This window comes from Halichoerus grypus, chromosome 13 (assembly GCF_964656455.1).
Source record: "Halichoerus grypus chromosome 13, mHalGry1.hap1.1, whole genome shotgun sequence".
Classification (NCBI taxonomy): domain Eukaryota; kingdom Metazoa; phylum Chordata; class Mammalia; order Carnivora; family Phocidae; genus Halichoerus; species Halichoerus grypus.
In genome coordinates this window covers 88,466,309-88,480,315 of record NC_135724.1, presented here as the reverse complement: position 1 = coordinate 88,480,315, position 14,007 = coordinate 88,466,309, and the positions used below count along the sequence as shown (strand labels likewise).

General features: G+C 45.5%; 1 protein-coding gene across 1 annotated transcript; it reads left to right on the top strand.

Annotated features, from left to right (window-relative positions):
- Positions 1–5,918: 5,918 nt before the first annotated feature.
- IL31 (interleukin 31) lies at positions 5,919–7,998 on the top strand. Its single transcript, XM_036085104.2, has 3 exons — positions 5,919–5,934; positions 6,089–6,237; positions 7,606–7,998. Exons 1-3 carry the CDS (start codon positions 5,919–5,921, stop codon positions 7,996–7,998), a joined length of 558 nt encoding a protein of 185 aa, XP_035940997.1.
- The last annotated feature ends 6,009 nt before the right edge of the window (positions 7,999–14,007 follow it).

The window sequence follows — 14,007 nt, the reverse complement described above, 5'->3', positions numbered from 1 at the left end:
GAAGGGGAGGGGGGAGCTGTAAGGGCTGTAGCTCCTAGTAGGTGCCGAGCGCTTCCCATATGAAAAAAGTGCCAATTATCATGCCCTTGAGATAGATCTAGAAAGGAGAAATGAGCCCAAGGTCAAACAATCTCAAGATTCTAACCAGTGGATTCCAGTGTGGATCTCTTTAACCCCTGAGTCACGGGCTTTAATCACTGTCTGCAAATATAACCATTTTAGCACCGAGATCCCATTTAGACTGAAGCAATCTCATTCATCTCTCCATTCTCAGGGCATCTAGCATCTAGTCTACTGCTGGCTAAACAGTAAGGGCTCCTGGGCACAGGTTTGAGAAATAAATGGGATAAAATGATTCTGGTTCCTATAATTTGGAAACGCAACATCTTTATTGAGATACAATTTACAAACCCCAAAATTCACCCGTTTAAAATGTGCAATTTTGTGATTTTTAGTATATTCACAATGCAACTATATTCATAGTGCAACTATCACTGTTATCTGATTTTCAACTTTTTCCTCACCCCAAAGGAAACCCCATACACACTAGGCAGTCAATCCCCATCCCCCCATCAACCCATCCCCTAGCAACCACTAATAGATTTTCTGTCTGTATGGATTTGCTTCTTCTAAGTATTTCATATTAAATGGAATCATACAATATTTGTTCTTTTGTGTCTGGCTTTTTTCACTTAGCATAATGTTTTCAAGTTTCATCCATGTTGTAGCATGTATCAGTACCTCATTCCTTTCTCTTTTTTTATTAAAGATTTTATTTATTTATTTGACAGAGAGAGACACAGAGAAAGAGGGAACACAAGCAGGGGGAGTGGGAGAGGGAGAAGCAGGCTTCCCAAAGAGCAGGGAGCCCGACACAGGGCTCGATCCCAGGACCCTCAGACGCTTAATGACTGAACCACCCAGGCGCCCCACCTCATTCCTTTCTATGGCTGAGTAATATTGCATAGTATGGATAGACCACATTTTGTTATCCATTCCCCTGCTAGGGGACATTTGGCCTTTTTCACTTTTTGGCTCTTATGAATAACGCTGCCTTCAACATTCCTGTACATATCTTTGTGTCAACATATGTTTTCATTTCTCTTGAGTAGATACCTAGGAATGAAATTGCTGGGTCACATGGTCACTCTATGTTTAACACTTTGAGGAACTGCCAAACCATTTAACACAGAAGCTGCGCCATGTTGCATTCCCATCAGTAACATATGAAGATTCCAACTTTTTAAAATCTTCACCAACACCTATTATTTTACTGTTGTTTTTTTTAATGATAGCCATCTTAGTTGGTGTGATGTATCTCATTGTGGTTTCTATTTGCATTTCCCTAATGCCTGACTCATAACAATATTGAGCACTTTTCATGTGCTTTTTGGACATTTGTATATCTTTGGAGAAATGTCTATTCAAATCTTTCGGTCATTTAAAAAAATTTTTTTGGTCTTTTAATTGTTGAGTTTTAAAAGTTTTTTAAAATATATATCCTGGATATCAGCCCCCTGTTTTACATATAATTTCCAAATATTTTCTCCCATTCTGTGGCTGTCTTTTCAATTTCTTGATAGTGTCCTTTTACCCACAAAAGTTTTTAATTTCAATGAAGTGTAATTTATCTATTTTTTCTTTTGTTGCTTGTGCTTTTGGTGTCATTTTAAAGAAACAATTGCCTAATCCTAATAAAATTGAGCTTTAGTGTTCTTTATATATTTTGTCATATTGTGATTTGCAAATATATTTCTCCCAGTCTACGCTTGTCTTTTCATCCTCTAAACAGTGTCTTTAGAAGACCAAACATTTTTAACTTTGAGGAAGTCCAATTTATTCATGTGATCCTTCTGAAAACACCCACTGTGGTAGACACCTATCATCCTTTTTGACTGCCCTATGTCAGAACACCTTTACTATTATTAGAAAAATTCTCCAAAACTGGGTTATAAGACAAAAAAAAAGAGTCACATGTCCTTTTAAAGAATAAGATAAATATCCATGAGTGATATAAACAAATCAAAGAGACAAATCAGGAATGACTCCTGGGAATTTGATGAAACAACTGGGTGGTTGATACGCAGTGAGGGAAAAGAAGTCTGGAGAGGAGAAATCAAGAGTCCTGTCTGGATTGTGTTAAGTTCAAGATGCCCATTGGCATCTATTCCATGTCAAGTTAACAGCTGGACAGGAGTCCAGAGCCCAGGGACAAGGTCCGCCGTGGGTGGCCTGCAGAACCTAATGCACAACAGAAGAAACAGCTGGGAAGCCCCTTCCACCACAGTGGCCCTCCAACCACTGCTGTCTCTTTCCTCTTCTTATTCAAGCTTCTTGACAGAGTGGTCTGCGTGCACTTCTACCCCACTTCCCAAACCACCACAGTATAGCTCCCACGCCCAAATACGTACTCAAACTCCTCTAGCAAAGTTCCCAGTGACCTCATGTTGCCAAACCTAGTACCTCTCTTCAGCCTTTATCTTATTTGACCTCTCCATGGCTTGTGATGGTGCTAATCACATCCGCCTTCTTGAAAACCACTTTTCCTCTTGTTCCATGACAGGTTTTTCTAGTGCATCTCTCTCCCTCTCGAGAATGCCTTCTCAGCATTTTAGACTGTCATCTTCTTCTCCCTGTTCTGTGAATAGAGGTGTACCCCTGGCCTCCACACTCACCTCACATGTCTTTCATTGGTTACCTCTTGTAGGCTTACAGTTTCCTCAACCACAATGTACAGATGGTACCCGGAGATGGCACATTACACAGACCTGGCACCCGTATCTCTAGTTCCTTCCTTCAAGTTGCAAATCCAAATGCCTAATGGCTCACTGTACATCTTCACCTGAGAGTTCCATGACACTTCTAACTCACCGTGTCAAAACTGAATTCTTCATTCCCCTGAGCCCTGTGGTCCTCTCTGTTTGCAGCACCCCCATCAGTCCAGTCGCCCAAACCACAAACCCAGAAGCAGTTCTCACCTCCTCCCTCTCCACCATCCCCATATCCAATCAACTACCATCTCCTGTGAATTTTGCCTCCTTCAGATTTCTCTAATCCATTCACATCCATTCATCTCCACAGTCATTATTACCCTGGTTCAGATCCTTAGACTTTGGACATGGCAAGGCATTCAGGTGGACATGTCCATCAGGCAGTTGGGACATTTAGATCGGGAGCTTGAAAGAGAGAGACATTAAAGTGTGAGGACCATGGATCAAGGGTGGGGCCCTTGGAGACATGCCCATTAAAGGACCAGGCAGGAAGATGGTTTGGCCTGAAAAGGCGCTGTCAGAGGGCCAAAATGTGTCGGGATAATATTGTCACAGAATAAGGGGAAAAAGAGGTTTTCTTTTTTTTTTTTAAAGATTTTATTTATTTATTTGAGAGAGAGAGACTGAGAGAGAGAGCACATGAGAGTGGGGAGGGTCGGGAGGGTCAGAGGGAGAAGCAGACTCCCTGCCGAGCAGGGAGCCCGATGCGGGACTCGATCCAGGGACTCCAGGATCATGACCTGAGCCGAAGGCAGTCGCTTAACCAACTGAGCCACCCAGGCGCCCGAAAAAGAGGTTTTCAAGAAGGAGGAAGTGGTTGGCATTACTGTGTGTCATGGAGGGGTCAAAATGAAGGCTGAGAAGAACCCAGTAAGGCTGGCAACATGAGGCCACTGGAGACTATATTGGTTCTCAGCTGCTGCCATAACAAATACCATAAACTCAGCAGTTTGAACCTACAAAGTTACTGTCCCACAGTTTCTGTATGTCAGAAGTCCAGCGTGGAGTAACTGGATTCTCTGCTCAGGGTGTCACCAGAGTAGTAGCTGGGGCTGTGGTTCTCAACTGGGACCCAGGGTCCTCCTCCAACTCACTGGTTCTTGGCCAAATTCATTTTCTTCTCATCTTTCCACCTGGCGCCTCCCTCTACAAGCCAGCAATGCCAGTTGAGTCTTTCTCATGCTCCGAGTCTCTCTGCTTTCCTCTTTGTTTCTAAGGGTTTGTGTAACTACATTGGACCCACCTGGCAAACAACCTATCTTCAGGTCAGCTGATTAATAACCTTAATTACGTCTGCAAAGTCCCTGTAATGTAATGAAATTATGGGAGTAAACATCAGAGGGTGAAAGTCACGTGGGCAAAATTCTGCCTACCGTGGACTTTGCTAGAGGATTTTGATTAAATTGTTAGGTTAAAACCATATTGTGGTGGTTTGGGAAGTAAGGTAAAAGTGTGTGTAGACCATTCTGTCAAGAGGCTTGGATAAGAAGAGGAAAGAGACAGCAGGGGCTGGAGGGGGACTTGGGGGGTTTCCAACTCTCTCTTCCATTGTGCATCTTGGGTTCTGTGGATGGCGCCAGCCTGACCTTGTCCCTGTGCTCTTGACTCCTATCCAATGGCTAACTTGTCATCAAATAGATGCCCAATGGGCATCTTGAACTTAACTCACGGGCATCTTGAACTTAACTCATTCCAGACAGGATTCTCAATTTCCCCTCTCTAGACTTCTTTTCCTTCTCTGCATATCAACTATCCAGTTGCTTCATCAAAATCCTAGGAGTCATCCCTGATTCCTCTTCCATCCACATAAGTCCATCAGCCGATTCTGTGGACTCCATCCCCATCCACTCTACCCTGGTCCAATCCACCATCATCTCTACCTGGACAGCCACATAATCTCCCAACTGGTCCTCTGCTTCCATCTTGGATTCACACAATCCACTCGCCTCTTAGCAGCCTGTCTCATTCTCGCTTCTTAAAGTATACCAGATTCTATATTCCCCCTCCTACAGCCATCCGGTGGTGCCTTGTCACACTTGGGATAAAACCCAAGTTCTTTATCATGGCCTCAGAAGGTCCTCTGTGACCTGGCCTCTGCCCACCTCCCTACCACCCTCCACTTCTCTAACTTTGCTGCAGCTGCAATTCTTGGCCACACCAAGCTCACTTTTGCACTAGTGTCCCCTACGCTTGGAGCACCCTTTCCCCAGATCTTCCCACAGCAGACACCTCCCCAGAGAAACTATTCTTCATCACCTGACTTAAAGTATCTCACCCACCACTCTCTATCCCATCACGTTGTTTTATTTTCATAGTTCTTATCATTACCTTACACTTTCTTGTTTATTCATGTTTCTTACTTCCTGCCCATTGCGTGCTAGAACACCAGCTTTATCAGGGCCGAGACCTTGTTTAACTTCTTTGCCACCATTCCTAAGACCCTAGAAGAGTTCCTGGTCAACGTTGGCACTCAAAATAGGAATAAGTGCCTTCAACAAATCACTCTGGAGCACAGATTCTGGTTCTAGGCCTTGCTGTTGCCAGGCACACTTGAGAATCCAATGATGTTCAAGGCCAAACAGAGTGGAGACGAGTGAGCCTTTGACTCACCACATTCACAGTGGTTATCGGGGCCATCCCCGCACACTGGCATGGGCATGCTTCAGAAATTTACAAAGGTAATACATTTTGAAAACCTCATGCCCCCCTGACACCTACACACACTCACTGTGACCCTCCCCAGAAACTCCCTATGGGGCACTGGCCCTTAACTCCTGTAAATCACCTGTTCCTGGGGAGTTATGCCTGTCAAATCTGGGCTTTGAAATTTCTTCTAGTCATATCAATAAGCTTTTTTCCCAGAAGAAATGGCAAAGATGTGTGTGCCTTCCTGTGTGTGTCTGTACTGAGTCAGGCATCTGCCTTGAGGGTAACCTCAGCGCTTCCTTCCAGCCCTGATTTCGCCCAAACTTGGGCCGCAGAATTTTGAGTGTTTTCTGGAGAAAAGCTGATCAATGATTTTGCCATGGGCGGGGGACATTGATCATTCTTTTCCCCCACATCTGGCCCTTTATATATCTCCCGAGGACCATGGCGAGCACATCTGACTCCAGAAGCTGTTGCCAAAGCAGGCTTTGTGCACTCACCATGCTCTCCCACGCAGGTACTACCGGGTCCCGCCGCCCCGTTCGTGAGCATGGTCTTGTCTCCTCAAAAAGAGGGGAAGACTCTGGAGGGGCTGAGCCAGGGGTGGTGGCAGCTGGGGTGGGCACGGCATGTCTGATCATGTGTCTCACAGCATCGTTTTCTTTCGCCAGGACCCGCCAGGTTTGCCCTGTTCCTGCTCTGCTTCATGGAAACTTCACTGACCTCCCAGACGGTGCCCATCCATCAGCTACAACCAAGTGATGTGCGGAAAATCATCTTGGAATTACAGCCCTTGTCGAAGGGACTTTTGGAAGACTACGTAAGTATACCACAGATTTCTTTTCTGGGTCATTTCTTTAAAATGCCTTCTGTTGCCCCCGGAAGAAGCCTCCTCTTTTCAGACCTGAACCTAGGGCTGTGGATACCCCAGAAAGGGACGGGAACAATGAGACAGGCTATGATGGACTTTTTATGAGGGTCGGAGGCAGAGATTAGCCCAGACAGCCTGAAATTCAACAACCTCTCATGTACTATAGGATCTGCTTTAGTAGGTCTGTTCATCCCTAACATATTTGGTTCACAGTAATATGACGTGGATTTTCCTGCCTGAAGCACATCCCTAGAGGCGGGCCATCTTGCCTGACCATTTAGGAGCCTGCTAGGGAGCAGCGAATGTCAACCTAAGCTGTAAATGAGGTCTCAGTGAACTCAGGACGTTAAAATCCTCACCTGGGTCACAGAGAGTCTTTCTTACCGCAAAGAAGGGCAGTTAACAAGCTGGGTGTCTGTTTGTATACTACTTCATTGTTTAATTAGGACCCAGACTGCTTCTACCAGAGGCTCTTCTGAGCCCAACCCCATTGGGAGGAAAGTTTGAGGCTGAATAAATGTGAATACTCTCATTTTCTCAGAGTTGTGATCAAGATAGAACCTCGTAGGCAGCTTTGATTAAACAAATAAAAACCAAAACCTGGAAACAACTCATGAAATTGGCCTTGCCCTTCCCTTCCACCCTGACATTTAAACCCTCGCCTTGGTTTTTATAGACGCTTAGTTACTGGCCAAGGTGACTAGGCAGTTCAGGCTGGTGAGGTGTTCTTAGCACTTCAGGTGAACCCAAAAGCTCTTAGTCCTTAGGAAGAGGGACAGGAGAGGGCCTGGTCTGGAGTCCATGGTAATTTTGGAAAAACTCTCCGCGGCATCTTGGAGGCCTTGCCAGACATGCATACGTGAGCTGGGGATACATTGGCTTTAACCCAGAGTCAGAACGAATAAGAAGCAGGATGGAAACCCAGATGCTCTCCTATTCCCCAGCTCTCTGAGGCCCTGAGCAGCTAAGAGAAGATCCCAGGGGGCTGTGAAGGCCTTGGGCAGATGGGCCGGGGAGGCAGGATGGAGCAGTGGTTATTGGCATAGTCTTTGGGATTGCTGCTGACATGGGTTAGAATTCTGGGCCTGCCACTTGATCTTGGGCCAGCTTCGCAAACCAACGGAGCTTTAGTTTCTTCTGGGAAGGGAAATAGTGATGACCACAGCCTCACAGGGTCGTGGCACCTGTACGAGAGATGGCAGGGGGAAGCGCCCTGCCCCCCACCCATCACAGAGGGAGCATTCAAATGTTAGCACTGGGGCTTCTAGGTGTTACTGCAAACCTAATGCTCACCCATTTCTCCTCCTCATTCCACAGCTGAAGAAAGAGATGGGGGTGCCGGAATCCAACCATTTCTTGCTGCCGTGTCTCACCTCTGACTCCCAACCACCACGCATCAACAGTTCAGCCATCCTGCCTTATTTCAGGGCGATCAGGCCATTATCAGATAAGAACATTATCAATAAAATCATAGAACAGCTCGACAAACTCAAACTTCAGCACGAGCCAGAAACAGAAGTTTCTGTGCCTGCAGATACCTTTGAAAGTAAAAGCTTCATCTTGACGATTTTACAACAGTTCTCGGCGTGCCTGGGCCATGTGTTTAAATCCCTGAACCCGGGACCCCAGCAGGTCATGCAAGGCCATCTGGTTGAACCTATTCCTTCTGGAACGGCGGACATGTATGAAACCTTGAGACACCATGACTGACAGCCAAAGTAAATTATTCCAATGAATAATCTCAACGAATCCCCAGATGGGCTAGTCTTGGGAGGACTGAGGTATAAATGTGTGAATTCACTTGAAAAGATCTCAGGTTATGTCATTGTTATCACTCTTGGTATTTACAGAATGTTTTTCTTCTGCAGACTTAGATCTTATCCTCGTTACGCCTCTGTGAACACAGGACGAGGCGCTGCTGTTAATTTATTGGTTTTATTGTATTGAGAACTGTTAATGCTCCTTCAAGGAGCCCTCGGGAATTATTTAATAAATTATATTGAACTTTTCTCATAATCTGTTTTGGATTTTGTGAGGGGGTTAAAATTGGTGGCTGGGAATCCAGGCTGGGTGGTATTGGGGCTGAGGGAGCATGGGACACGCTGTGGAAGTGGAGACCTTTTCTCTCACTGTACTTCTCCCCATCGGAGAGGCTCAGTAGCAAATAATAGTAATTCCAGCAGTGACAACTATTTATCGAGCATTTCCTTTATGCCAGGCCACATAAGTACCATTACTGTCCTCTTTTTAGAGGTGGGGAAACTGAGGCAAGGAGTCATTTAGCCACTTGCCCAAGGCTACACAGCTATTCAGGCATGGGACCCAGACTCAAGCTTGCTCTTCACCACTCTGCCCGACCTTTGTCCCTCTCTGGGCAGTGACTGGGTCTTAGAAGCACGTATGGCACGCCTGGTACTGAACAATCCCTCAAGTGTCTTCCGCGTGGTTCCACGCTGGATTTCCAGTGCCTCCACTCCTGCAAAGTCCTGTTCCATCATTGCATCCATGACTTCTTCAGATCCAGGGCCAAAGATTTTACCATTTGAATAAATGTTGAGTCCAAAGTTGTGAATGGTTCTTTGAGATCCTCTGGACTAATGGTTCTCAAAGTGTGGTCTCCAGACCAGGGGCATCGGCATCATCTGGCAACGTGTTGTAAGTGCACAGCCATGGGACCCCCACCTCACACCTACTAAATCAGACACTTTGGAGGTGCAGCCAGCGATCTGGGTTTTAACCAAACCTCCAGGTGATTGATATGCACACTCAAGCCAGAGAACCACTGATCCTGAGTTGACAAACACCTTCATCTTCATCTTATTTGGGGGGAAGCTGATGCCCAAAGGACAGTATGATTTTCCTAAGTTCTCATAGCGGGGGGGATGAGGTTAGGACTCTGAGACATGCAACTCAGCTATGGAATTCTCATTCTTAGTCTTGTGGGGTTTTCTCCTTCAGTCCCACACAGGGCTCCCAAGCTTCCACATATTGTAGCCTTCAATGATAGTGTTTTGATCAGTCTTTCCAAAAACACCCACTGTGGTGGTCATCTATCATTTTTTTTGACTGTCCTATATCAGAACACATTTACTATTATTAGAAAAATTACCCCCAAACTGGGAAATAAGGCAAAAAGATGACCATGTGTCCTTCTAAAGAGTAAAACAAATATCCACTAGTCTGTAGTGATATAAATAAATAAATGGAGGAAAAAGGACAAATGTTCCTTAGAGAATTCCAATTAATAAACATAGAAGGAATGAGGGAAATAGAAAATCACCTTTAGAACACCTCAGTCCTGTGACGCCTGGCTGACTTGGTCAGTAGAGCATGCAACTTGGTGTTGGGGTTGTAAGTTTGAGCCCCATGCTGGGTGTAAAGATTACTTAAAAATAAAATCTGAAAGAAGAAAGAAAGAAGAAAGAAAGAAAGAAAGAAAGAAAGAAAGAAAGAAAGAAAGAAAGAAAGGAAGGAAGGAAGGAAGGAAGAAAGAAAGAAAGAAAGAAAGAACAACACCTCAGTCCTAATTGCTGCAGGCAAGATCCACAGATGAAGGCTAAAATTAATGGGTGAGGGGCGCCTGGGTGGCTCAGTCATTAAGCGTCTGCCTTCAGTTCAAATCATGATCCCAGGGTCCTGGGATCGAGCCCCACATCGGGCTCCCTGCTCAGCATGGAGACTGCTTCTCCCTCTTCCTCTGCCTGCCGCTCCCCCTGATTGTGCTCTCTCTCTATCAAATAAATAAATACAATCTTTAAAAATAAAAAAATAAAATTAAATTAACGGGTGAACTGAGAAGAAAACAGGAAATTTGCATAGCATCAAAGTATCTTCCCAAAAATATTTGCTAGTCATTTGGCAGTTTTAACTTTTGTCTACAAATTCTTTGATATTCTCCCTCCAAGAGGTGGAGGGGAACTCCCCTCCCCATGACAGCAGACTGGATCTGTGACTTGCTTCCCAAACACCAAGCACAGGAGGACAAGACAGGCCCTCACGGGCCCCGATGGGAAGGGTGGCTCCTCACCTCTGTGGGGCTCTTCCCTCAAATCCACACCCGGCCCCTTCATGAGAAAGCACCAGAAAAACCCAAATTGAGGGATATTCTACAAAATCCATGACCGCAACTCTTCAAAAGTATCAGGGTCAGAAAAATCAAGGGAGGACAGAGAAACTGTCACCTGGGGACCAGGGAGACACCAGGGTCGAGTGTAATCTGGAGGGGATCCTAATAAAGGACATTAGTGGAAAAAAAATGGGTGAAAATCCAAATTAAGCGTGTACTTGTGTTAATTTCTTAGTTTTGATAAATGTACCACAGTTATGTAAGATGCTCCCACTTAGGAGAAGCTGGGAGAAGGGTATATGAGAACTCTGTATTATCTGTAACTTTTCTGTATAACTAAACTTATTTTAAAATAAAACATTTTTAAAAAAAAAAAATCCAGGGGCGCCTGGGTGGCTCAGTCGTTAAGCGTCTGCCTTTGGCTCAGGTCATGATCCCAGGGTCCTGGGATCGAGCCCCACATCGGGCTCCCTGCTCGGTGGGAAGCCTGCTTCTCCCTCTCCCACTCCCCCTGCTTGTGTTCCCTCTCTCGCTATGTCTCTCTCTGTCAAATAAATAAATAAAATCTTAAAAAAAAAATCCAGTTCCTCAGTCCCACTATCCACATTTTAACTGCTCAAGAGCCACATGTGGTTACTGGTTCCAATCCTGGGGAACACAGACATAGAACATCTCCATCGTCACAGAAAGTTCTATTGGACACGCAGGGGATGGGACTTTGGCATAATTTCTTAGGAATGAGGTCCCAGAGTCTATGAATTTGTAGGAATTGTAGAAAATCTGTAGAATTTGTAGAAATCTGTAGAAAATTGATAAGGTACAAATCATTCCTAGCTAGTAGAGAAATAACCCCAGGGGTGATGGTTTTATTGACTGTGAGGCCAGTTGAGCATCTACCTTATCTTTTTGCTCCAGCGCTGATTTCCCTCACTGATGACGGAGAGACAGACGAGAGAGAGACTCAACCTTCTTGTATTGTCCTTTGAACCAGTGGTGCTGTGCTGACTGATTCCTTCACTGATGAGGTAAATAAAGCTTTGGCAGTGAAGTTACCTGGATTTCAGCTAACAAGAACCCACAGGTAATTAGAATTTCTTTTGGTGATAATCTGCCAAAACCTAGAAAGAGGCAAAAAGACAAGCAGATCTTGGCATTTTGTCATAAATTTAATATCTCCTCCACCAAATCATTCCCTCAGTATGTCTTGTGATTAAAACACTCCAAAATAATGACTTAAAAAAAATATCCAGGGGCACCTGGGTGGCTCAGTTGGTTAAGCGTCTGCCTTTGGCTCAGGTCATGATCTTGGGGTCCTGGGATCGAGTCCTGCATCGGGCTCCCTGCTCAGCAGGGAGTCTGCTTCTCCCTCTCCCTCTGCACCCTCCCCCCTGCTTGTGCTCTCTCTCTCTCAAATAAATACATAAAATCTTTATTTTTCTATTTTTTTAAAAGATTTTATGTATTTATTTGACAGAGAGAGAGACAGCGAGAGAGGGAACACAAGCAGGGGGAGTGGGAGAAGGAGAAGCAAGCTTCCCGCGGAGCAGGGAGCCCGATGCGGGGCTCGATCCCAGGACCCTGGGATCATGACCTGAGCCGAAGGCAGACACTTAACGACTGAGCCACCCAGGCGCCCCCTATAAATAAAATCTTTAAAAAAAAAAATCCAGTGCCACTGACTCACAGAGGAAAGGAAAACAAATAATCAAGGGTCACAGAGAAACAAAAACTAATATGATATGATTAACATGACTTCCTTATTTCAGGGGGAGCTCTCTGAGGCTGAGCAAAAGCTTAAACTTGCCCAATTTATAAAGGAAGAACAGGCAATATAAAGCTTTAAGAAAAGCACTTTTGAGGGGCGCCTGGGTGGCTCAGTCGTTAAGCGGCTGCCTTCGGCTCAGGTCATGATCCCAGGGTCCTGGAATCGAACCCCACATCGGGCTCCCTGCTCCGCGGGAAGCCTGCTTCTCCTTCTCCCACTCCCCCTGCTTGTGTTCCCTCTCTCTCTCTCTCTCTCTCTCTCTCTCTCTGTCAAATAAATAAATAAAATCTTTTTTTTTAATTTTTTTTTTAGATTTTATTTATTTGAGAGAGAGAATGAGAGAGAGAGAGAGAGAGCACATGAGAGGGGGGAGGGTCAGAAAATAAAATCTTAAAAAAAAAAAAGAAAAGCACTTTTGAGCAACGTCATCTTCTTGTTCTGGAGAATTAAGAGGTGAGAGGAAAAATAAAAAGGAAATAGAAGGGGCGATCAGATAACGAGAGAGGAGGAGGAGGAGAGAGAAGAGAAGACGATGAAGTGGTACAATAGGAAATCAAATCACTGCTAGATGTGAAACTAGGCTGAACCTCACCAGTAACAAAGAAAGGCAAATAAACAGGAGGTCAAATCAGCAGAGGTTTTACACATGATAAGGCTTGCCGGTGAGGCGGCGAGGAGAAAGGCCTACTCAGCCACTTTCAGAAGTAGGTATCGGTCTCATAAGAGGATTCCATCCCTCACCAGGGACCCTCTCCTGCTGTTCTGTCTCACTGTAATTCCCTACAGAGCTGATCACAGACTGGGGCCAGACACACGTGTGCACGAGCACACACACACACACACACACACACACACACACACGGTCTAACAGCATTGCTGATAATATCAGAAACGGGCCGGGAAATCTGTGTCAGGGTGGGTCACCCGAGGAGCAGACACCATGATGGGACTCTCCAGGCCAAAGGCTCAGCAGCAGCCAAGCCTGTGAGGGTCCGGAAAGAGGGAAGGAAGAGCGGCTGGTCGCAGCATCTCAGATTCAAGGGCTTCTCTAAGAGAGATGGACGAGGCTGTCGGAAAATCTGCCAAGTGACTTGTCAGAGGAGCCTCGTGTCCCCCAGAAATGAGCCCGCCTCAGCATCCCTGCCACGGTCACTGGCTGGGAGAGGCCGGTGGGAGGCAGGGCCCCTGACTGACGGGTGGATGGATTTTGGGGTCCGCTATTGTGGAAGTCACGTAGGTCCCCTATATGGACAGAAAGCAGGCCTGGGAAAAGCTATCCTTGGGGACCGGGGTCATTTTCTTTCTATTTTTATGTACTTTCCCAAATTTTCTAAAACTAGTATGTATTATTTGAGGAATTCAGTAAGATAAACACAATTTCAAAAAAAAAAAAAAGATAAACACAATTTCAAATTTTGAAAGAAATAGCAGTGTGAGAAAAATGGGATGAAAAACAGAGCGTTTGAAGGCCACCCCAAGGCTGTTCACTGTGGCAGTGGGTTGATTTCTTGCCCCTGATCTCTGAAATGAGCCTAGGGTCCACCGTTCACAGCTCTTGGCCTGCTCCTCAGACTCCCAGCTGAAAGGAACGGCCAGAGCAGCCCATCAGGGACAGGTTATTCCTTGTCGAGTACGATGGACTTCTCAGGGTAACCCATGTGGTCCTCCTCCCCCAGCCCTTTTGTGAACTATCCCAAACTATAGTACCTCACAATGAGAAGGACTATTCAGAAAGACATTTCTGGGGCTCTCTCAGAGCTCAGCTTTCTTAATGTACTTATTCAAGGGCCCCGGAAACCTTTGGCACCAACAGCATTGGTGCCAAGAGCAGACGGTCTTGGGCTCCAGGTTCTGATCCTCTACTTACTGTATGTGATGTGACCTTAGA

Coding starts and splice junctions, on each gene's coding strand:
- IL31 (XM_036085104.2), top strand. Junction 6,238..7,605: donor AGGGACTTTTGGAAGACTAC/GTAAGTATACCA, acceptor CTCATTCCACAG/CTGAAGAAAGAGATGGGGGT.